The 23,739-nt window shown below is 47.8% G+C and overlaps 2 protein-coding genes across 8 annotated transcripts in view; both read right to left on the bottom strand.

The window, feature by feature from the left end:
- Window positions 1–4,631: 4,631 nt before the first annotated feature.
- Kcnd1 (potassium voltage-gated channel subfamily D member 1) lies at window positions 4,632–16,675 on the bottom strand. Its single transcript, XM_021188335.2, has 6 exons — window positions 15,429–16,675; window positions 10,328–10,490; window positions 10,147–10,230; window positions 9,961–10,059; window positions 9,325–9,575; window positions 4,632–5,316 (listed from the first exon to the last, which is right to left on the bottom strand). The coding sequence occupies exons 1-6, from the start codon at window positions 16,547–16,549 to the stop codon at window positions 5,079–5,081; spliced, it is 1,956 nt and encodes a 651-aa protein (XP_021043994.1). The 5' UTR covers window positions 16,550–16,675; the 3' UTR covers window positions 4,632–5,078.
- Window positions 16,676–19,865: 3,190 nt separating this feature from the next.
- Gripap1 (GRIP1 associated protein 1) overlaps window positions 19,866–23,739 on the bottom strand; it is a 27,491-nt gene continuing 23,617 nt past the window's right edge. For all 7 annotated transcript variants that reach the window (XM_029534250.1, XM_029534252.1, XM_029534251.1 and 4 more), the window contains 4 exons: window positions 22,283–22,405; window positions 22,041–22,134; window positions 21,105–21,259; window positions 19,866–20,428 (listed from right to left, as the gene is read on the bottom strand). In XM_029534250.1, the coding sequence (XP_029390110.1) occupies window positions 20,336–20,428; window positions 21,105–21,259; window positions 22,041–22,134; window positions 22,283–22,405 (465 nt within the window). In that variant the 3' untranslated portion in view covers window positions 19,866–20,335. The remainder of the gene's footprint in view (window positions 20,429–21,104; window positions 21,260–22,040; window positions 22,135–22,282; window positions 22,406–23,739) is intronic.

Below are 23,739 nucleotides of genomic sequence, written 5' to 3'. Positions count from 1 at the left end.
CCACCGCCCGGCTCTTTTTTTTTTTTTTTTTAATTTGGTTTTCTCTGTGTAGCCCTGGCTGTCCTGGAACTCTGTAGACCAGGCTGGCCTCGAACTCAGACAGATCCTACTGCCTCTGCCTCCTGAGTGCTGGGATTAAACCACCACCCAGCAGCAATACTTTTTCTTTCTTTCTTTCTTTCTTTCTTTCTTTCTTTCTTTCTTTCTTTCTTTTTTCTTGGTTTTTCAAGACAGGGTTACTCTGTGTAGCCCTGGCTATCCTGGAACTCACTTTGTAGACCAGGCTGGCCTCGAACTCAGAAATCTGCCTGCCTCTGTCTCCCAAGTGCTGGTATTAAATGTGTGCCACCAGCACCCTGCTTCTGTTTTGTTTTGTTTAAATATTTATTTATTTATTTATTTATTTATTTATTTATTTATTTATTTATTATATGTAAGTACACTGTAGCTGCTGTCTTCAGACACCCCAGAAGAGTGCATCAGNTCTCATTACGGATGGTTGTGAGCCACCATGAGGTTACTGGGATTTGAACTCAGGACCTTTGGAAGAGCAGTCAGTGGTCTTTTTTTTTTGGCTTTTTAAATTATTATTATTTTCTTTATTTACATTTCAAATGCTATCCCGAAAGTTCCCTATACCCCCTCGCACCCCTACTCCCCTACCCACCCACTCCCACTACTTGGCCCAGGCCTTCCCTTGTGCTGGGTCATATAAAGTTTGCAAGACCACCACTGAGCCATCTCTCCATCCCGCAGCAATAATTTCTATGTGGTAGAAATGAATGCCAATAAATGGCCTGGTTCTGTGTACTGCACACAGTAAATGCTATATAAGTTAGAACCTGTGGTAGTGCAGAAGAATCCTGGACTTTGATTCCTTATAAGGAAAACATCTGTTCTAGGCACACATGGGTCATTATGAACTATTGAGTTTGTACAAATCATTGTCTCTTTTGAGATTAATAAAAGTGCAATATCAAAACTAGTGTTATCGGACTGGCGAGATGGCTCAGCAGTTAAGAGCACTGACTGCTCTTCCAAGGGTCCTGAGTTCAAATCCCAGCAACCACATGGTGGCTCACAACCATCTGTAATGAGATATGACGCTCTCTTCTGGTGTGTCTGAAGACAGCTACAATGTACTTATGTATAATAATAAATAAATCTAAAAAAATGTTTAAAAAAACTAGTGTTATCATCACTCTGGAGGCTCAGGCAGTAGGATCAAGAGCTTTAAGCAAGGGGCTGGAGAAATGGCTCAGAGTATAGTTAAGAGTAAGATGGCTCAGTAGTTAATCTCTTCCCGAGAACTCATGTTCAATTTCCAGCACCCACATGTGGGCTCACAACCAGGTGTAACTCCGGTCCCAGGGAACTGACACCCTATACTAGGAATGTATGATGAAAAATGCATACATGTGGGGCTGGTGAGATGGCTCAGTAAGAGCACCAACTGCTCTTCCGAAGGTCCAGAGTTCAAATCCCAGCAACCACATGGTGGCTCACAACCATCCGTAACAAGATCTGATGCCCTCTTCTGGAGTGTCTGAAGACAGCTACAGTGTACTTAAATATAATAAATAAATAAATAAATAAATAAATAAATCTTTTTTTTTTTAAATTAAGAAAAATGCATACATGCAAACAAAATATCCATACATTTAAATAAATTTAAGAGATTGTGTGTGAGAGAGAGGGAGAGGAAAAGGGAGAGAGAGAGAGAGAGAGAGAGAAAGAGAGAGAAGAGAGGGAGAAGGAGGAGAGAGAGGAGAGGGTGTTAGTTCAAGGGTAGCCAGGACTACATGTTGGGACTGTCTCCAACCAAAAATATTTCGGGGAAAACAGAAAGACCACCTAACCTCCTCCCTTCAGATGAAGCTTTTTTTTTCTCTGAAAGGCATCAGTAATACATGGGTAAATATGGGTCCTAGTAATGTTTTCTGTTCCTGAAACGTCACAATAGGAGGAGACTCATATCTACAGGACTTCTGTGATCAGGGATTTCTGCCAAATACCTATAAATATTACCCTGAATCCTCTAATGGTTGTCTCCAGACCCATATTTCCCATTCCCTACTGGCTATCTGCTCAGTATCTAAAAACTGAACTCATATTATTCATGACTAGCCTTCACCCCATACTTACCTATGTGCCTGGCCCTGTAAGAGTTTCCTCCAACAGCAAAAGGCACCCTTAGCTAGTCGTTGCCCAGCCCAGAAACCTAAGAGTCAAATTTGACTGTTTCTGCTTCTCCAACTCTCACCTTTGCCTTGGAAATTCCAAGTACCACCCATCCCATCTCTGGAATTTCACACCTCTCCAATTCCACTGCTACCACCCTAGCCATCATCCCCCACCAAATGGACTACCACAAAAACCCTTGACTGATCTTTCTTCCTCTAAGACTTTTTCTCCGTAGCTTATTCCCCATGGGCAAAATTATCCTTCTGAAATGCAAACGCAATGCCTGGCCTGTTTCTGAGTATTCAGTGGTCCCCCCTTCTACCTTGGACAAAGTCCCAAATCCATCTCCCAGTTTCAAAAGCCTTTTGCAATCTGTACTATCTACTTCCCTCTTCAGCCTTGCACTCACTCCCCTTCCAGCTAGTCTGAACTCCTTTCAGTTCCCCCGAAGGCCTTAGGCTCACATCACTCTCTGATCATTGAACACACTGTGCCCTCCACCCACATCTTAGCCTTCCATCTCTTGCTTGATTAACTCCATCTCCTTCCTTGAAGTCTGGCCAGTTAAGGTTACGTGACTGTCTACGTGTTTCTATAACCTGTCAATCTCACTTGTACCACACTGTATTGTGATTGTCGGCCTCCCATGCTTATCTATGATCTAATAATGCTATTGTGCCCATCAGTGTACCTTACTACTAGTACATGATGGGTTGTTAAGAAATACTTGGTGAGGGCTGGAGAGATGGCTCAACGGTTAAGAGCACCGACTGTTCTTCTGAAGGTCCTGAGTTCAAATCCCAGCAACCACATGGTGGCTCACAACCATCTGTAAAGGGATCTGATGCCCTCTTCTGGAGTGTCTGAAGACAGCTCCAGTGTAGTTACATTAAACAAACAAACAAACTTGGTGAATAAAGAAATTACTGTTTCTATTTCACATTAGCAACTTGACACAAAGAGTGAGTCTCCCACAAGGACAAAGATGTGTCAATCTGAATCCAAGGTTGGTCTCCACAGGGCTCTACACAGTTCAGTCACATACTAGCCTGGTGTAGCTGGTATCCAGAAGAGAACAACAGAGGCGCTATCCATGAGGAAGGGGGATTATTACCAAACTCAGAAAAAAATGTATAGGTTTTTTGCTATCAAAAAGCATGGGCTTAAGTTGCCCTTCAAAGTAACTCCATTTTTCTCTAGATCTTGGCTTCTCCTTCTAGCAATGAAGGATCTGGAACAGATTAGTAACTAAGGTCCATCAGTCTTAGGACCCTCTGGCTTGCTTCACTGCCTACAGAGACAAACTCCTCAAAGCACCCTTTTTCATTTCTCCATAATCCACATCTTTGAGAATAGAACACTAGCAACCCATCTACCCACACCAGTCCCTTCACTGTTGAATTTCTCTTTCACTGAATGAAATTGAGACCAGCGTGGTGGCACATGCCTTTAATCCCAGCACAGAGGCAGAGGCAGGCGGATTTCTGAGTTCGAGGCCAGTCTGGTCTACAAAGTGAGTACCAGGACAGCCAGGGCTATACAGAGAAACCCTGTCTCGAAAAAAAAAAACAAAAACAAAAACAAACAAAACAAAAGAGAGAGAGAGAGAGAGAGAGAGAGAGAGAGAGAGGAGAGAGACCATAGTATTCTTAACCCCATCAGCCAAACTGAGCCCTCAAAGTCAATCCACAGAGTCAGTAGATGCTTGGTCCACATCTCTCCTCTTAGGTTTTATTGAGTGATGAAAACTTCATCTTTGTCAGCTGCCAGCTTCAGAGGGACAGAGCTGGAGACAGGGAACCTGAGATGACGTGAGATTCAGTTGAGAGCATAGTTCCAGAAGGTGACCCAAGAGGGAGGAGAAGACAGTGTGCAAAGGATTTACAGCAGAGAAGGAGGCGATATCTTCTATCTCTCCCAGGGGTCAGGAACAGCTCAGTCCTCTGCCCACACTACTTCTGGAGTTCTGCCCAAGAATATGAAACCAGCCCATGATCTCACCACCCAGCCCAGCTCTTGCTGGCTGTTAGTCTCTTATCTCAGCAGGTCCAGACTCCAGACCAACCCAAGAAGAAAGCACATCAGAGAAGAGAGTAGTTAGATGTGGCCCATCTGATCAGAGCAGATGTATATGCTGCAGCAAATTGGTCCAAGGCTTTGCATATTGGTACGGCAGCAGCTGCTATTGCTAGAGTTTGCTGGCGGCCCAGCAGAAGACAGGTGGCGGGAACTCACTTCCAGCAGCTAGCCAGGGAAAAGGGGTGGTAGTGTTTGTGCTATCTCTGTGTTGGGAAAAGCAGCCTGACCCCCTCAACCAAAGCGTGAGGGTAGCAGGTCACTACAGAGGCCACAGCCCATGAAGCCAGCCCAGGGTTGCATTCCAAGCTTCCAAATCCAGAAAAATGCTGGGCCTGTTGAAGGGCAAAACCCTGCGCCCTCGAGGCTAAATTGGAGATGAGGGTTTTCTTCCCTGAACCCCAAACTTGCACAACACAACCAAAGAGAAGAGGAACTCTTAACTCTTGTCAGACCAGACAGACCTCAAATGTCAGACTATAGAAAGCCTTAACCTGCCTCTGAGGGCCCAAGGGAAGAGGCATGCAAGAGGCCAGCTAGGAGAGAAAGGCCAGTCCCAGCATGCTGGGGCAAGGAGGCCAGGGACCTATGGAGTCCCATGCTTCAAGCTCCCACTAGAAAAACTGGACTGAGGGAAGTTCCTCATTCCCTACCTACGTTCCCACCAGATGGGCCATTCCATGAAACTCCATTGCATAGTTCTTGTCAGGGGGCACAGGGAGTTCCCAGGTCCACCCCGCTTTGCCTCCCCCAAGATATGGCTTTGGAAAGGAGTTCCCAAGAATAAAGAAGGCCCTCTGAATGGGCAGGCCCATTCTTCACAGGGAAGAGATCTTAACAGTCTCAGGGAGGAGGCACGGAGTACCCAAGCTGGAGTTCCTGAGGGTGGTGTTGGGTGTGCCACCACTACCACCACCACCACTAGGGGAGGAAGGTTGACTTTCATCTGGCGTGTTGGCAGGGGGGGTGGGGATACTGATGATGGCGGCCACGAAGTCCCGGCTGTCACAGTTCAGGTCAAGGCTGTCGTGGGGCTTGGCATTGAGGCTTGAGCGGCTGTGAACAGGGGTGGGGAAGATGGCATACTCTTTAAAAGTCATCTAGATAATTGCCATACAATCTTCACATTCATAAGTCGGGCGTGGTGGCGCATGCCTTTAATCCCAGCACTCGGGAGGCAGAGGCAGGTGGATTTCTTAGTTCGAGGCCAGCCTGGTCTACAAAGTGAGTTCCAGGACAGCCAGGGCTATACAGAGAAACCCTATCTTGAAAAACCAAAAAAAAAAATCTTCACATTCATTAAGCACTGACTGGGTCCCTTGCACTGTGCTACAAGTTCTCCCTGCATCCTCAAGTATGGCAAAGGAGGTGAATTCTGGAGCCAGCTGGGCTAGGTTCAAATTGTCATCACCAAATCCCTCTTTTATTTCTAGCATGGAAAAAAAATCCCTTACCTCATTGGGTTGTTACAGAGATCAAATGAAATAAGAAACGAGATAAAATGCCTGAACATAGTATGCATGCACACAGTTTTGTGTGGTGCTGAAGATTAAATCCAGAGCCTTGTCATGATTGTCTATGTACACATGCAATCCTGGTGCCCAAAGGAGGTCAGAAAGGTGTATCAGATCACCTGAAACTGGAGTTAGGGGTGGTTATAGGTGCTGGGAATTGAACCCAGATCTGCTGCAAGAGCAATAAGTACTAGTTAGTTAGTTAGTTAGTTAGTTAGTTAGTTAGTTTCTTTGAGACAGGGTTTTTCTATGTAGCCCTGGCTGTCCTGGAGTCAGCTTCATAGACCAGGCTGGCCTTGAACTCACAGAGATTCACCTGCCTCTGCCTCTCAAGTGCTGGGATGAAAGGTATGTGCCACCACTGCCCTCCCCAGTAAGTACTCTTAAGCACAGAGCCATCTCCTCAGTCCCTCTTGTTATCTTTAACAATGCCAAAATTATTGCAAGAGTCTATATCAGCAAAAGGTAATGGTGGCACACACCACACATTCTGGCACTCAAGAGGCTAAGGCAGACAGATCCTGAATCTGAGACCAATTTAGACTATATAATGAGACTCTGTTTCAAAAACAAACCAACCGCTGGGCAGTGGTGGCGCACACCCTTAATCCCAGCACTGGGGAGGCAGAGGCAGGAGGATTTCTGAGTTTGAGGCCAGCCTGGTCTACAGAGTGAGTTCCAGGACAGCCAGGGCTACACAGAGAAACCCCGTCTCAAAAGAAAAAAGAAAACAAAAACAATACAAACATAAAAAACAAACCAAGGGGGCTGGTGAGATGGCTCAGTGGGTAAGAGCACCCGACTGCTCTTCCAAAGGTGCAGAGTTCAAATCCCAGCAGCCACATGGTGGCTCACAACCATCCTTAACAAGAGCTGACTCCCTCTTCTGGAGTGTCTGAAGACAGCTACAGTGTACTTACATATAATAAATAAATAAATCTTTAAAAAACAAACAAAAAGTTTAAAAGTCTACACTAGCCAGGCAGTGGTGGTGCATGCCTTTATCCCCAGCACTCTGGAGGCAGAGGAAGACAGATCTTTGAGTTTACGGCCAGCCTGGTCTACTGTCTGAGTTCCAGGACAGCCAGGGTGTGGGGAGAGGGGCGATGTGTGGAGAAGGTTGACATTAGGAATAAAACTGAGTCCTCACTTCTTCCTGATTATCCTCCACTTCCTACTCTGGGCAGAGTTGTTTCCTTGCCAGACCTCTTGTGTACTGAGGCCTCCTGACCTTTGCTAAGGAAAAGCTCTTCCTCTAGTTACATAGATGTATGTATGGCTCACTCCCTTGCCTCCTTCAGACGTAGACTCAGACACCATCTCAGAAAAGCTTTTCTTTTCTTTAAAAGAGATTTTTAAGAATTATTTCATGAAGTGGAAACTTCTAGTTTCTTTGGAAAGTTAGTCAAATGATGTTTTGCTAGGGCACACAGGTGAAAGGATGTCTTGCTATAGCAAACACATGAAAGACTGTTTTCCTGAAGCAGACACTGGTGAAAGGAAGTTTGGATATAGCAGACACGTGAAAGGACCTGTGATGAAGGAGTATAAATATGACCCCACAGGGCTGGTGAGATGGCTCAGAGGGTAAGAGCACTGACTACTCTTCCAAAGGTCCTGAGTTCAAATCCCAGCAACCACATGGTGGCTCACAACCATCCACAATGAGATCCGATGCCCTCTTCTGGTGTGTCTGCAGACAGCTACAGTGTACTTACATATAACAATAAATAAATCTTTTAAAAAAAAGAAAATATGACCCCACAGACAGTGGGGGAGGAACACTGAGCCTTGGTTTGGTTTGCTCCACCTCATTATTCTTTGCTAAAGACACACATGTATTGGTTTGCCGTACATACGCTGTTAAGCTCAATTTGTGGTAACACCGCCATTGAGAAAAACTGACCCAAGAACTGCTCCTGAGTTTCCTGTGGCAGGTTGCTACTTCTGTGGCCCCGCCTTAAGCTGATTGGCAAGCCTAGTGGTTTCTTCAGGATTGAACTATAGCTGCCTGGTGTCTGCGTGCTGAAAGGACTGGACTGTAGCTGCTGAGTTGTATTTGGTGTTTGCTATGGGACTGAACTGCTGCCCAAGAAGACCAAGCTCACCCCCAAAGAACAGCTGAACAGGTCCACTTATAACTTTTCTCTTCCACTACCTCTGCTTGGAGAGGTTTAACCCTTATTAAAAGTAGGTTGAAGAAATTTTATAGCCCAGCAGTGGTGGTGCATGCCTTTAATCCCAGCACTTGGGAGGCAAAGGCAGTCAGATTTCTGAGTTCAAGGCCAGTCTGGTCTACAGGGTGAGTTCCAGGGCATTCAGGGCTACACAGAGAAACCCTGTCTCAAAGAAAGAAAGAAAGAAAGAAAGAAAGAAAGAAAGAAAGAAAGAAAGAAAGAAAGAAAGAAAGAAAGAAAGAAAGAAAGAAAGAGAAAATTTGTGCTTACAATTTTGTTTTATTTCATGTGCATAAGTGTTTTGTCTGTATGTATGTAATGTATGTATATATGTGCACCACATGCATCCCTGGTGCCCATGGAGGTCAGAAGTCATCAGATCCTCTGGGACTGGAGGTACAGGTGGGAATCAAACTGGGGTCCTCTTCAAGAGCAACAAGTGCTCTTAGCCAATGAGCCATCTCACCAACCCCAGAAAAGCTTTTCTTGACCACACTACCAAAATTGCATCTGACTACACATGGTTCAGTGCTAGAGTATTCAACATTTGTGAGCCCCTAGATTCCATTCCCAGTACTAAAAATATTTATTTTTTGAACAGGTCTCACTACACAGCCCTGGCTGGCCTGAAACTCACTATGCAGACGACCCTGGCTTTGAACTCACAGGTATCAGCGTGCCTTTGCCTCCTGCGCATTGGGAATAAAGGTTTGTGCCACTACATCCAACCTGAAAAGAATTTATTTTTTTAAAGAAAAAAAACTGAGGCCAGAGAAATGGCTCAGTGGCTGAGTACTGCTCTTACTGAGGACCCACACTTGGTTCTTGGCCCCACATCTCACAACCTCCCATAAACTAGAGTTCTTGGGGATCTGAAGCCTAAGGCTTCCATGGGTAACTGCGCTCACATGCACACACTCACACAGGGATACAGAGTTAAAAATACAGCCAAACCTAACCCCTGTAGCATCCTGTGCTTAGTTCGCTCTGCCTTTGTTCCTGATTTCTTTGTCATCCTGCTACTTACAAATGTCTGACCCAGTATGAGATCTGGACTTGTTTGTCAATTGCCTTTTCCTATTAGAATGTAAGTTTTGGGACACAAGGATCCACCCTCTCTCCCAAGCCCGGGTGCGTGTGCGCGCATATGTGTGTGTGTGTGTGTGTATCTGTGATAGGGCGGGGCAGGGGGTAAACCTAAGGCTTCTAGCATACAAAGCAAATGTTCCATTCCTGACTGACATCCCCAGTTCAAATGATCCTCCTGTCGTAGCTTCCTGAATGGTTAGGTCTATGCCCTTATTCCTACTCAGTAAGTGTCTGAAAGAATGAATGAAGGGCAGATGGTCAAAACAGGTGAGCCAGGTACTTACCTTTGAGGGGCAGGGCTCCTCCGAAGACCTGCTAGTGTGTCTAGCTCCTGCATGCTGCCACGGCTAACAGAGGCAGTAGAGTTAGCAAGGCGGATGGCTCTGCGATTGACCCTTCGAGAGCAGCAGGATGAGAACAGGCTCCCAGGCCCCATTGGCTGGGATGATACTGAGGTACTGCGGCTGGTGCGACCACCCAGTGAGACCGCTCCAAGGGCCTCACTGAAAGTTAGCTCGTCTGTGAACTCATGACACTGTGGGCAGAAGGGAAGCGGGGATCACAGGGTACCCCATGTCATGGAGGCTAGCACAACTCCCAGGCCTTTGCTTAGGAAAAGTCACTCTCTCTCCTGCTTCCTTGCCCATCCTAGAAGCCACTTTTTACTCTCTGTTTTGCTTGAGACCAGGTGCAGCCTATGTAGCTTTGGCTGGCCTGAAATTCACTATGTAGACCAGGCTGGCCTGGAACTCCTAGAGATAACAGATCATCTGCCTCCGCCATAAGACTTTAACCTCTTAAAGGAAGTATCATGTGATCTCTAGAATTAAGTGCTACGGCTTCCCTCTCAGTGAGGGAGAAAGCTTGGTGTCAGGCAGACCTCTTCCCTCTTGCCAATGCAGCTTCTTGTTTGGCCTCACCGTAGTCTTCTCCAGACAATGCAGCAGATGGTGATGCTGTTGTTCAAAAGCAGAGCGGCTCCTAACGCACAGCATCTGTCCCTCGCCACTGCCACTGTCCTGGAACAGACAGAGCAGAAAACAGGCAATGAACACCTTCCCCTCCTATCCCTGCTCACCCCCCCCCCAGTAAAGGCCCCTTCCTACCTCGAGGCCCCCGTTTTGCTTATACTGCAAGAAGGCGTTGGTGGTACCACTCTTTGCCAACCGGATTCTTGCCAGGCGCACTTTCTATAGAGAGGAGACCAAAGGTTAGATAGGTGAGCCCCAGAGTGAGACAGGCTTAGGCTAAAAGGAATGTCAGTGCCCAGAAGGGGGATATAGTTACCTGCTGTGCCCGGCGCTTGTCGGCACGCTGGTTCTGGTGGTAGATGCGGCTGAAGTTGGATACAATGACTGGCACAGGCAAGGCAATGACCAAGACGCCGCTAAGTGAGCAGATAGACCCAAAAATTTTGCCTGCAATGGTGCTAGGTACCATGTCTCCGTACCTGGGAAAGATAGAAAGCACGCCAAGGTTAGAAGAGGTGTTTGGTGCCCCCGTTCCACCCAGCCACTCCTGAAGTGCTCAGCACGCTTTGGCAAGCACATGGAGTTTCTGAACTTCTGCTTCTCTCTTTCTTTCTATCTTTCTTCCTTTTTAAGTTTTATTGTATGTGCGTGTTTCCATACATGTAAGTATGTGTATCACATGCATGTCAGGTGCCTGAATAGGCCAGAAGAGGGTGTTAGATTCACTGGAACTGAACTTAAGGATGGTTGTGAGCCACCATGTAGGTGCTAGAAGGGAAATCTGGGTCTTTTGTAAGAGCAGTAAGTGCTCTTAACCATGAAGCCATCTTTCCAGCCCTAACTTCCATTTCTTTCTTTTAAAGGTTTATTGATTTATTTGTATGTGTATGACTGTTTTCATATATATAAGTGCACCTTGCCTGGTTGCCCATGGAGGCCAGAAGAGGGTGTCATATCCTCTGGAACTAAGGTTACAGACAGTTGTAATACACCACATGCGTGTGAATCCTGGAAATTGAACCCAGGTTCTTTGAAAAAGCAGCAGGTGCTCTTAACCTGTGAGCCAATTTATCTAGCCCCAGCTACAATTTGCTACACTGAAAACTTTGGAAAACTACTGTTTAGGAATTCAAGAGGACCCAAGTTCAAGACCCACATCAACCTGCTCACAACTATTAGAAACCCCAGCTACAGAGGACCCAACACCCTCTTTTGGACTCTACGGACACCTCCACACACATGCACACACCCACATGCTATACACATGCTTTAAAAAATCTTCAAAATGAGGAGAATGGCTTCACATGTGGCACACATCTTTAATCCCAGCACTTGGGAGGCAGAGGCAGGTAGATTTCTGAGTTCAAGGCCAGCCTGGTCTACAGAGTGAGTTCCAGGACAGCCAGAGCTTACACAGAGAAACCCTGTCTCAAAAACAAAGCAGAGCAAAACAAAGCAGAAGACAAAGTGTGGAGAATGAGCTCTCTAGTCCCTTGCAGTAGAGGTCAAATGAGAAATGGGGCTGCCCGCAGTCTCTGCATCTGCTGCTCCTACCTAAGCTATGCATTGGGCGTCACTGTCAGCTGGAAATCTAATCCCAAGCAGAAAGGAAAATGAGAAATAAGACTAGAGAGAGTCCCACCACTACAGGTCAGAAGAGAGGCTCTGTATTCTCTACATTTTCTAGGAAGGAGCTTCTTTTTGAGAAGGGTCTCTCTATTTGGTCTTTGCTGTCCTGAACTCTCTTTGTAGACCAGGCTGGCTTTGAACTCACAGAGATCTGCTTGCCCCTGCCTCCCGAGTACTGGGACTAAAGGAATGTGGCACCACTGCCCGGCTTTCTCTTGGTTGGCCTTCTCAAGGTTGGCCTTGCTCTGCTTCCCTCTGTCTCCTGAGAGAAAGGACCCTTCCTCCCAGAAGAAGCCTTGGAAGTGTCCTCCTATGAAAGATAGGGAGCCTCAAAACTACTGTGCCTTCTCCAAGCCAAGCCTCTCTGATGGAGACAGAGCAGAACCAATTGCTTACTGGTTTGTTTCCGCAAAGAAGGAAAACAAAGTTCAGAGAGGTGCCACAGTTAATTTGCCTAGGAATGTACAACATACTTTTTTTTCTAACCACAACACCTATTGGAACTCCATTGAAAAATACAGCCTCAGCCGGGCGTGGTGGCGCACGCCTTTAATCCCAGCACTTGGGAGGCAGAGGCAGGCNGATTTCTGAGTTNGAGGCCAGCCTGGTCTACAGAGTGAGTTCCAGGACAGCCAGGGCTATACAGAGAAACCCTGTCTCGAAAAACCAAAAAAAGAAAAGAAAAGAAAAGAAAAGAAAAGAAAAGAAAAGAAAAGAAAAGAAAAGAAAAGAAAAGAAAAGAAAAGAAAAGAAAAGAAAAGAAAAGAAAAGAAAAGAAAAATATAGCCTCTGTAGTCTTCAGCTTCTAGGCTCTTGGCTCCAGCATAGCCCTGGAGCTCACTGCTCAGCCAATCTAGCTAAACAGATGAGCTTCTGTCTCAATGAGAGACCCATCTCAAAATATAAAGGTGGCAGAGTGTGGTGGTACACACCTTTAGTTTGAGCACTTCAGAAGCTCAAGACCAGTATGGTCTACATAGCAAGTTCCAGGCCAGATAGGGTTACACAGTGAGAGCACGTGTTGTCAAAAAAATACACCAGGGGCCAACAAGAAGTTCCAGCTGCACAGAGCTTACCTTGCAAGGTTGACGACCTGAATTAAATCTCTGGAGTCCAGGTAAAGGTAAAAGGAGAGAACCAACTCTACGAAGTTGTCGTCTGACCTCCATCTGCATGCTATTACATGCACACACTGACACTCGTACACCAAACATACATACAATAATAATAACAAAAATACATACAGATCGAATATATGCATGTTCGCATGAACACACACTCGGGTGCACACACATCATGACAGACAGACAGGAAACTGTGAATTGTGGCACAAGCCTAGAATCCCAGCATTTGGGAGAGAGAGGCAGGAAAAGGATTTGTATAAAGCTTGGTGTACAAACTGAGATTCTGCCATTAAACCAAACACTATGAGAGCTGGGACAGAGTCTGTGCCACTATGGTGAGACCTTGGGTTTAGTATCCAATAATAATGGCCCTCCCCCAACAAGAAAAGAGCATCGTGAGGTGGCTGATTGCATTTGTTGCATATCTCTCAACTATTTCCTCTCTGGGATTGGCAGTAAAAAATTAATATAGATTGAGCCAGGTGGGTTCCCTAGGCCTGGAATGCCAGCACTCAGGAAGCAGAGGCAGGAGGAGACTGAGGTCAAGGGCAGCTTGGCCCTCTTAGGAAGGAAGCATCTATCTATCTCAAGGAAAAGAAAAGTAATGCTAAAAAATAGCTTCTGGAAAACATCAAGAATCACAAAGTCTCAGAGGCAATGCTCACACAGCAGACAACTCTAGAAGGTTGACACACTTGACATGACTCCTCGAAATGTAAAAAAAGAAAAGAAAAGTGACAGGAAATTGATACCAGTGTATCCTGTGACAGAAGCATTCAGAGAACTCACATGGTATCACTGAATTCTCTTAAAGCGATCGTTTCCCCTTTAAGAGGAACCTAACACGGTGCCTGATGCCTATAATCCAAGTAGAGTGAGGAGGCTGACTTGGGAAGATTGTTTTTGAGTCTGAGGCCACCTTGGACTAAAAGGCAAGCCTGGGCTACATAATGTAACACCGTCTCCAAGAAAAGAGAAGGAACCTGGGACCCTGAGGAAGTGAGAAGAGAAAGAGAGTGACAAAGGTTCTGAAGTCTGACCCAGAAATATCAAGGCAGGGTCAGCACTGAGAAGAATTCGAAAATTTAAATATAACTCCCCTATACGTTTTTAAAGATAGGGTCGTGTTATGTAGCCCAGGTTAGCCTCAAGTTGATAGAGATCTGCCTGCCTTTGCCACTTTAATCCTGGGGTTAAAGATATACCACTATACCCCCTGGCTTGTCTAATTTTTTAAGACTGGGTCTTACTATTTAGCTCTCGCTGGCCTATAACTCGATATGTAAACCAGGCTAGCCTTGAACTCATAAGATCCATCTGCCTCTGCTCCTGGGGATGCTGGGATTATAGGTGTGTTCCACCAACCAAGCTAAATTTTTTTTTAAATATTGATTTATTTCACTTTACATGTGTGAGTGGTTTGTCTGCATGTACATGTGTTCCCCACATGTATGAAGTGCCCGAGGAGGTCAGAAGAGGCACTGGATTCTCTGGAACGGGAATTTCAGGTCGTTGTTAGTTGCCATGTGGGTGATGGGAACCAAACCTGGGTCCTCTGTAAGAGCAGCCAGTCTTCTTAACCAGTCAGCCATCTCTATAGCCCCCTCAATTTTATTTTAAGACATTTATTTTGCCAGGCATAGAGGCAACATACCTTTAATCCTAGCACTTTGGAGGCAGAGGAGGGCAGATTTCTATGAGTTCAAGGCCAGCCTGGTCTATATAACAAGTCCTAGGCCAACCAAGGTTGCATAGTGAAATTCTGTCTCAAAAAAAACCAAACCAAAACAAAACTAAAACATAAAAGATGATGATTTATTCTTATTATTTTCAATTGTGTATATTATGTGTCTGTGTGCAGATATGTGCACTAGTGTGCAGATGCCTGGAAGGCCAAAGCCATCAGATCCTCAGGAACTGGAATTACAGGCAGTTGTGAGCCATCTAACTTGGGTGCTGGGAACCAAATTCGGGTCTTCTGCAGAATCAGTATGTACCAGTGAGCCATTCCTCCAATCCCAGCTCTCTGAATTTGTACAGATTAACAAACTGGAGCTCAAAAGGAGACAAAGGAACCAACTGTGCTGGCATATATCTGTGATACCAGCTCTGGGAAAGTAGAGGCAGGAGGATAATATGTTTGACCCTTGCTTAAACTATATATATCATGACATACTTGTCTCAAAAAAGGAGTGGCAGAAGCTGGGTGGTGGTAGCACATGCCTTGAATCCCAGCCCTTGGGAGACAGAGACAGGCAGATCTGTGAGTTTGAGGCCAGAGAAACCCTGTCTCGAAAAATCAACTATGGGGGCTGGAGAAATGGCTCAGCAGTTAAGAGCACTGACTGCTCTTCCAGAGGTCCTGAGTTCAATTCCCAGCAACCACAGGGTGGCTCACAACCACCCATAATGAAATCTGATGCCCTCTTCTGGTGCGTCTGAAAGACAGTGTACTCACATTCCTAAAATAATTAATCTTTTAAAAACATCAACAATAACAAAACAGAAATTAAAGCAAACAAAAGGAGGGGTGGCAGGCTGAGGCAGAGTATGGGTTTCGCATGGGTGAGGCTCTGGGTATGACGTCCGTCATCATAGAGGCATAGAGTTCATGCTCTAATCTTCCTAATGTTACCTAGCTCCCAACTCAAGGTCTATACTTACCCAAGTGTGGTCATGGTGACAATGGTATACCAGAAGGCAGCAGGGATGCTTGTGAAGTTGGTCTTGCTCGTGCCCTTCTCAGCATAGAACATGACAGTGGCAAAGATGATGATGGCCATGGTGAGGGAAAAGAGGAGAAAGCCTAGCTCAGAGGCACAGCTCTTGAGGGTGTAGCCCAGAATCCTTAAGCCCTGCGAGTGCCTGGAGAACTTAAAGATTCGGAAGACCCGGAACACACGGAGGGTAACAAAGGCACCAGAGACATCATCATTCTTGGGCACGAACAGCCCAATGTAGTAGGGCAGAATGGCCACCACATCGATAAGGCTCATCACACTCCGCAGGAAGCGACAACGGCTGGGGGCTGCGAAGAGCCGCAGCAGGTACTCCCCAGTGAATATGAGAACACAGGCTGTGTCCATACAGAAAAAGGCTGTAGGGAAGCGGTCACCACACGACTGCTCTTTGGAGGGCCACCGTGGGGTACCACGACATGGGATGGTCTCCACTACGTTGGCAATGACTGACACAGCTATGAAGAAGCCAGTCACATAGTAGAAAACCAGTGCTGCAGTGCTCGTGTGGGGGTTCTCAAAGGCCCTCCAGAGTCGCTGTCGCAGGGAGCTGCCTGCTGGAAGGGCTGGACCTTCCCCAGCCTGCTCAGCCTCCTCATCTTCTGCCAGGCGCTCTGCGTTTTCCTTCTTGCGGTCCCTGTACTCTTCAAGACAGCAGTCACCAACCAGCTCTGGGACTAAGCCATAGAAGGCCAGCTCCTCATCAAAGGCCTGGATGCACTCCTGCCTGGGACAGTGCAGCCGGCCAGTGCGATAAAAGTTTAGCACGTGCCGGAACATGTCTGGGTCACGATCAAAGAAGTACTCGCCAGATTCAGCATCATAGAAGAATTCCTTCTCCGAACTGCCCAGCAGTGTGTCTGGGTAGCGATCCAGTGTGTTTTTCCAGGTCTCGAAGCGCCGACCACTCACATTCACCACCAGAACCTCATCCCCTCGGGATGCCTTCACCTCCGGTGCAGGGGGTAGGGGCTGCTGGGCTAAGGGCAGCCAGCCCACTGCTGCGGCCCTTGCAAATGGTAGCCATGTGGCCACACCTGCCGCCATCCTGCAGCTCCCCAGGCCCACGGAGACTTGGGGATGTTGTGTTTAGGAGAATGTGGCTATCCCCAGGATGGTAGAGGCTTGGAGAGATCTTGGGCTACCCAGAAAAGGAAACCAGTGTGTGTGTGTGTGTGTGTGTGTGTGTGTGTGTGTGTGTGTGTGTGACAGACAGAGAGAGAGAGAGAGAGAGAGAGAGAGAGAGAGAGAGAGAGAGAGACCAAAAGGAACCAGGAGGAGGAACTAGAGAGAAAGACAGGAACTTGGGGGGTTTGGGGCGCTTTCCAAGGGACTGAGAAGGGTTTGACAAGCCAGAGGAACCAAGAAGGATCTTCAGGTCCAGAAAGTCTGAGATGATTTTAGAGGACTCAACACATTCCTGAGAGTTGTCTGAGGGTGTCCAGAGGGACCAAGAAATAGGTTGGGAGTTGTTCACTCTCAAGAGTTCTCAGTAAAGGAGGGCCTGCAATCCCTCAGTTGGGTTGGAGAGGAGACAGGTAGGGGCATTCAGAGTGCTGGAGATGGAACCAGAGCTGTTTGGAAAAGGCTGAAGGGCTGTCCACACCCAGAAGATGTACAGGAAAAGATCCCTGGGTTGGAGCCCCCTTGTAGATCACAAAAGGGGACTGGAGCATCTCAAGGGTAGGTCTAGAGCCAGAAGGTTGTAAAAGATGCTAAAAAGTATCTCAGGAGTGACTAGCACTACCAAGAATAGCCTGGAGGGTATTATCTACAATCTACAGGAGTTCTAGGGAAGGTAGGAGAGGTGAGGATTGGGAGTCGGGGTAGCTAAAGTGGTATATGGGACTGGCTTATTTTTAAGGGGCTGGGAGAGAGCCGGCAGAGAGGTTACCTGGAGGAGCTTAGAAAGCCTGGTCCATATCTGAAGAGCTCTGGGTGAGAACGAGGAGTCTGGGGAACCCCAAAGGGCTGATACTCAAGTGTACTGAAGTTGGATATAGCCCCCTAAGCACACAAGGGAAACTCAAAAGACTATGCTAAGAGGAAGGGGATTCCCTCAAAATAGGTTGGAGAGGGGGCGGGGTATTGGAAGAAAGTTGGGTGTGTCTTCCGGGAGAGGGGCGGCTGAACCTTGCAGGATGCTGGTAGAGAAGACCAGGAGAAGGCTGGGTCCCACCGTTCGTTGAGCGCAGGTCTGAGGTAAACACACACCGACGAGCTGGCTGTGTGTGCCCAGCCACAGCAGTAGCAGCAGTGGGAGCAGCAGCAATAACAGCAGCAGTAGCAGCGGCAGGAGGAGGAGGAAGAGAGCAGCCACAGCCAGGCCTAGGAGGGAAAGGTGGCACAAGCGGGGGCGGGGTGGGAGACAGGGGGAGGAGGCTTCTGGGTCCTTGGAAGGAGACTCTGGAAGGACAAGGTCCAGTGGGACCCCTGGGGACTGTTCCAGGATGGACTAGGGCATGGGGACTGGACCAGGAAAAGACGAGAACAGAGCTATTGATGGGTCCCTCCCTCTCCCCACAGGGCTGTCCTCACCTGTGTTCCCGCTGCAGCAGCAGCAACAGCGTTGGGGTTGGGGGTACCAAATACCGGAGCTCCTGGCCCCCTCTGCAGAGCTGCCGGGAGTTCCTCCTCCTCCAGCGCTCTCTCCCCGCCCCTCTGGAGCTTGTCGGGAGATGAAGCGAGAGGCAGGGAGGGGCCACGTGGCTCCCAGAGCCCCCTCCCCTAGGACAGCTTGAGAGGGACCCTGGGGAAACTCCGCCTCCTTACAGAGCTGGTTGGGCCTCAGTTGTGTCATCTGGAAAATGGGGGTGGCAGGGAACTTTGCCAGTTCTCCCCACCTCCTCCTTCCTGGACTCCCCCTTCTTTCTGCCCAGATCCTACCCCCACTGCCCCTAGGGGCCCTCACCCCCACCCGTCTGAATCAGCAGCACTTAGCAGAACCAATCGATGGGAAGGCGTCTGTTAATGGCCCCAGAGCGGAGTGCCACGGGGAATGATGCAGTACTGTGTCCCCTCCCTGCCCCCAGGCTGTGGAAAAGCGGGGAGAGGTGGGGGAGGGGGGACTAGTGGGGATGTTTCTTTAGATGACCAGGCCTCCAGATCTGCTCTGGAGGGAGAGCTCAGGTCAGGGCCCAACTTCTAAAGCAGACTTTGCTTGTGGGGTTCCTGTAAGCATCTTCCAGTTTGTAGATACAAAATGAGGAATCAAGGGCAGTACAGATGGGGACAATCCAGGTACCACCCACCTACCCATAGGCCCCTTGCCCAAAAGAGCAAGGCTTCCTGTCTTTCTCCACTGCCCTCAGATCACCTCTCCATAGTGGGTCCTGCTTCTGGGTTATCACAACGTACTGAATATCTCTGGGATAAGTCTGTGAGCTCGAACCCCAGCTCTGCCAGACATGATATGTCCTTGATTGGGTGACTTGTTTCCCAGTGGTGAGATAGACTTATCCCAACTTGACAGTGTCCTTTAGAACATTCACTCAAGTACCACGATCTGGGGTTGGCATAAGGTAAGGCCTGGCAGGATGCCTAGTCTTAAGTAACTAAAGGTATGTGAGGAGAGTGCAGTAAAGCAGAACCTCCCAGGCTCGTGAGCCGTTTATACTCAAACATTCTGTTCACTTGCTTCCTTCTCATACTCCTGACTTGCCCATGCTTTCACACACCCATCCTTCCACCCACAAAACCAATGACAATGCCCATTCCTCTCCACACCCATCCATCTAGAGTCACCTACTGGCTCGTCCTCAACCCAACCTATCTCTAAGTAGCAATACTCCCATTTTTCTAGCAACTCCTGCATAGCTTCACCTGGCATGTACACATCCAACCTTACCCGTCCCTTCCATTCCCTTCTACATCCTAAATCTCACTCTAGCCATTTCCGGTTTACTTCCAACCCCTCCATAAATCCATCAGTCTACCCATATGGTTAATTCATCCGCTTATCCATTTGTCCACCCCTCTAGACATCCATCTGCCCATTTATATTTCCATTTATCCATACTCTCTCCACTTACTGACTCATTTATCCATCCAGCCACGCATCCATCTACCTATGCATTTATTTCTCTGCTGCATAACCACCCACTTATTTATCCCTCGGTCCATCTAACCACTTATCCACCCTCCCATCTGTTTGTTTCTCTACACCCTCAACTTTATACTCAGCCACCCACACATCTATCTGTGGATATTTCTGCTCTACTCTCTTTGAGAGGTCTGTCAGGAAGTAGGAGAGGTAGGATAGAAGAAAAGCTATAGCCAGAGGTCACCTTCCCAATTCCAGTGTAGTGACCGCCCCGTTCCCAACACATCCCTCTTGATTGAAAAGAATGAGACCAGACAGTCAGTGGGTGGGCCCGTCTGGCCAGATGATATTTTGGCCACATAGCCTTTACACACACACTCACACACATACACACGTTGCTGGAACATTGAACATGGACTGTACCCCCACCCAACACCCCCAGTCCCGAAGGCAGAGTTTAGCCAGGCTTCCAGACATAAATTAAAAAATAAAATAAAATGAAACAGAGTTGGTCTCTAGGAGGGAGATCTCATGCAGAGTTGAAGACAGATGACCCTGGGAACCAGAGCCAAAAAGGAAACCCCCCTGCCCTTCCCTCAGGTGCTCTTCTCCCCAAGGGGTCTGCCATACATCAGGGTTACCAACACCAGCCACATATAGGCCTCTAGCCCCTTTAATGTCCGTCTCCCAAACTATGAGATTTGGTGCCATCCTCCTTATTTTCCCACAACAGCCCAAGGGAGTGAGTGACATTCTGGAAAGGATTGGGAATAATTGCAGCCTGTAGGTCTTTAGTTGGCTTCTCCAGGTTCTAGGTCTGGGTCAGGGGACCCCACACATTCCTTGCTGAGCCGCACAATTTCCTGGGATAGAACTTCCATGTCCTAAGAAACAAATGAGCCATCAGGAGCTAGAGGAGGGGAAGAGAGTGGCAGCTCTGTTAGCAAATCTGAGGTGGTATCTGGAGTTGGATGGACTGATGGATTCTCAGTGCCCAATGGTGTCCAGCCTTGAACAGGAAGATCGACCACCTTCTCTTTATGACAAACGTGAGCTTGCTTCTTCAAGGCAAGACCTGGCTATAACTTAGTGATGGAGGAGTATTTGGGTGGAGGTGTGGAGAGGAATTAATGTGTGGGTGGACCTATAGCAGGCAGATCGGTTCACAAATGAACTTTGTAGAGGACAACAAGGCAGGTAGGTAGGCAAGTGACAAATAGGTGGTGACTGATGAGTTCGTGAAAGAACAATGCATCAGGAAATAGATGGCGGCCTTGGAGGTGATAGTTTGACAGATAGGTAGGAGAGCAGGTAGATGGGTAAACGGGGCGTGAGGGCATACATGGATGGATCGGTGGGCGGAGGGACAGATGGCAGACTTATTGGCTAATGTGGGAAGTTGATTGGAGGGTAAAAGAGGTGAACACAAAAGGGTGGTAGATGACTGGAAGGTGGTAGCTGAGGGACAAGGGCCAGTTGGAAGGACACTGCCAGGGACTGTGTGGGTAGGGAAGCAGGTGGTTGGAGGGATGGGTGGGCAGGCTGGTGGTCCACACTCGCCTTGTGCAAGTGCATGTTCTTGGTGAGTTGCTCCTCCAACATGTTCTGCAGCTTCTTGTTCATTTCTCGAAGGTTCTCATCGCCTGGCTTCACTAGGTCTCTCAGGACACTGCCCAGCCCACTTCGGTCTGTGTGGCCTGCTGCCACAGACACATCTGCAAGGGTCCAGGCTGAGCAACACTCCCTCGGCAGAGCCGGGGTTGGTGTGGGGGAAGACTGGGCAGAACCAAAGGACAGAGGAGGAAAACAGAGCAGGCAAGAAAGGCAGAAAGGAAGAAAGGCAGGGTTCTGTTTGGGGGGCAGAAGCTTTGACATAGGGAAACCCAGCTGTTCTTAGTTACTCGACCCTGAAAAATAGGGTAATTGCTACTCATGGGGCTCATGACACACAGGGCACACAGTAAACCCTCAGAGCATGTGAGCAGCTAGTACTGAATAGGGAGTAAAAGCATGGAGGTCAGAGAGGAGAAGAGGGATGGAGATATAGTGGATGGAAATGTAGGACTAGGTGTAGGCATGCACACCTGGAACCCTAGCACCTAGCAGGTTATCGCAGGATTGCAAAATACAGTTTCAAAAAAATGCAAAGAAATAAAAATGGAAATAGAACAACAGAGCTATTAAGAGAAGATGAAGAAGGGGAACAGAACAAAAAATACATAGAGAAATAGAAAGCAGGGGAGAAGGAAGTGTAGATGGAAAGAGACAGAGAAGTCGGGGGGGGGGGAACCACTAGAGGGTGGGGGAGGGGAGAAATGATGACTACAAAGCAGAGGCCGGGCAAAAAAGCAATGCTTCCCTGCTTCCTCTCCTGGGACCATGATCTTGTCAGTAGCTTCACTGAGTTTCAAGAGGGGAAAGGGGGCAATGGAACAATGGAAAAAGAGGGGCAGGTGAAGGTTTCACTGTAGGTGAGGGCTAGAGATGGGCACTGACCAATCCGGCTGTCCATGACGTAGGTCTCAATGATGGCGCTTTTCCGGCAGAGATCTTCCGCCATAGAGGCGCTGCTCACTTCCAGGTGTTTCACCTGCAAGATGGTCCACCCCATCTCAGGCCTCTCAACTTCCCATTTTCTCCCATGAGGAGAGGACCCAGAGCACACTAAAGACACCCTTCCCACCCACAAGCCCATCCCAGGGCATTTCAACGTGAAGAAGTAGCAAGAGCGACAGCACCTTCTCCTCTAGCATCCATTTCTCCTGCTGAGTCTCGGCCAGCCTCTGAAACAGCTCAGCCACTTCCTCATCTGACAGCTCTGCTGGCCGAGGGGGCTGGGCCTGAGGACTGCTGGATACAGACTAGGAGAAAGAAAGAAGAAAGAGAAAAATGCAGCTATTCTCAGCATGAGGTAGGAGCCTCAGGCACATGGGCGGGATAGGCTCTGGGGCTGGAGGCTAGGCCACACACTTGGCACTCTCAGAAAACTTCACATTTCCTCTGGCTTAAAGGGAGGCAGACAGTGTTACCACCACCACAAGAGTGTTGCCGAGAGGACTGAGGGAAATCCAGCAGCAAATGACATCTAATTCCCAGATGGCAGGAAATGGAGGCAACAGTGGGAAGAGCTAAATGGTACCATTAAAGAAGCGAGCAGAAAAAGCTAAAGGTGGGAGGGTTCCTGCAGGTCAAATGGTCTGCGGTCCTCCACCAGCTGATGCCAAGAAGATAGGACCAGAATAGACACAAGAGACAGATGTAAGGAAAACAGACAAATAACAAGTAAAACCAAGGGGTACTGTGACCGTGAATTCTAGCTGGTACAAAGAAAAGACACTTTAGATGAAGTGAAAATTTCCCACCTGGGGAAGGGAGAGGAAGCAACCAACAAAACCAGGCTACGCACCATCGCTACTCTTTTTAAAATATACATAGCTATTTTTACTTTTTAAGTGTATTTACATATGTGTATGTCTGTTGTGTGAATGTATGCCACGTGGGTGTGGGTGCCCAAGGAAGTCAGAAGCAAGGGTTGATCCCCCGGAGATGGGGTTACAGGTAGTTGTGAACTGCCTGATATGGATGCTGGGGTTTGAACTTGGAGCCTCTAGAACAGTCAGTGCTCTTCACTGCTGAGCCATCTCTTCAGCCACCTAGTTGTTTCTTTGTTTTACTTTAATTGAAAGAAAGAATTGGTTTTAGCTGGGTGGTGGCGCACGCCTTTAATCCCAGCACTTGGGAAGCAGGTGGATTTCTGAGTTCGAGGCCAGCGTGGTCTATAGAGTGAGTTCCAGGACAGCCAGGGCTATACAGAGAAACCCTGTCTTGGAAAACCAAAAAAAAAAAAAAAAAGAAAGAAAGAAAGAAATGATGATTAAGATCACTTGCTGTTCATGTCTAGAGCTCAGTATGGAGCCTCCACATCCGGAGGCACATAACTGCGGAGAAATCCAGCTCCAAAGGACTCAGGCCCTCTGCTGGCCTCTGTGTGCACCTGCATGCAGATGCATAGGCCTATGCCAGCGTCTAGGGGCCCTGACTCCTTCTAGCCTCTGTGGGCATAGGCACATGTGGTACACAAATGTACATGAAAGTCAAATATCCATACACATATGAATACATAAATACAAAAATCATGAATAAAAAATGGAGCTGGAGACACTTCCTCTTCTAGAGGACTCAAGATCCATTCCCA

This window comes from Mus pahari, chromosome X (genome assembly GCF_900095145.1).
Source record: "Mus pahari chromosome X, PAHARI_EIJ_v1.1, whole genome shotgun sequence".
NCBI lineage: Eukaryota > Metazoa > Chordata > Mammalia > Rodentia > Muridae > Mus > Mus pahari.
Note: the sequence above shows the minus strand (reverse complement) of the source record. Positions and strands in the feature narration are given on the sequence as shown.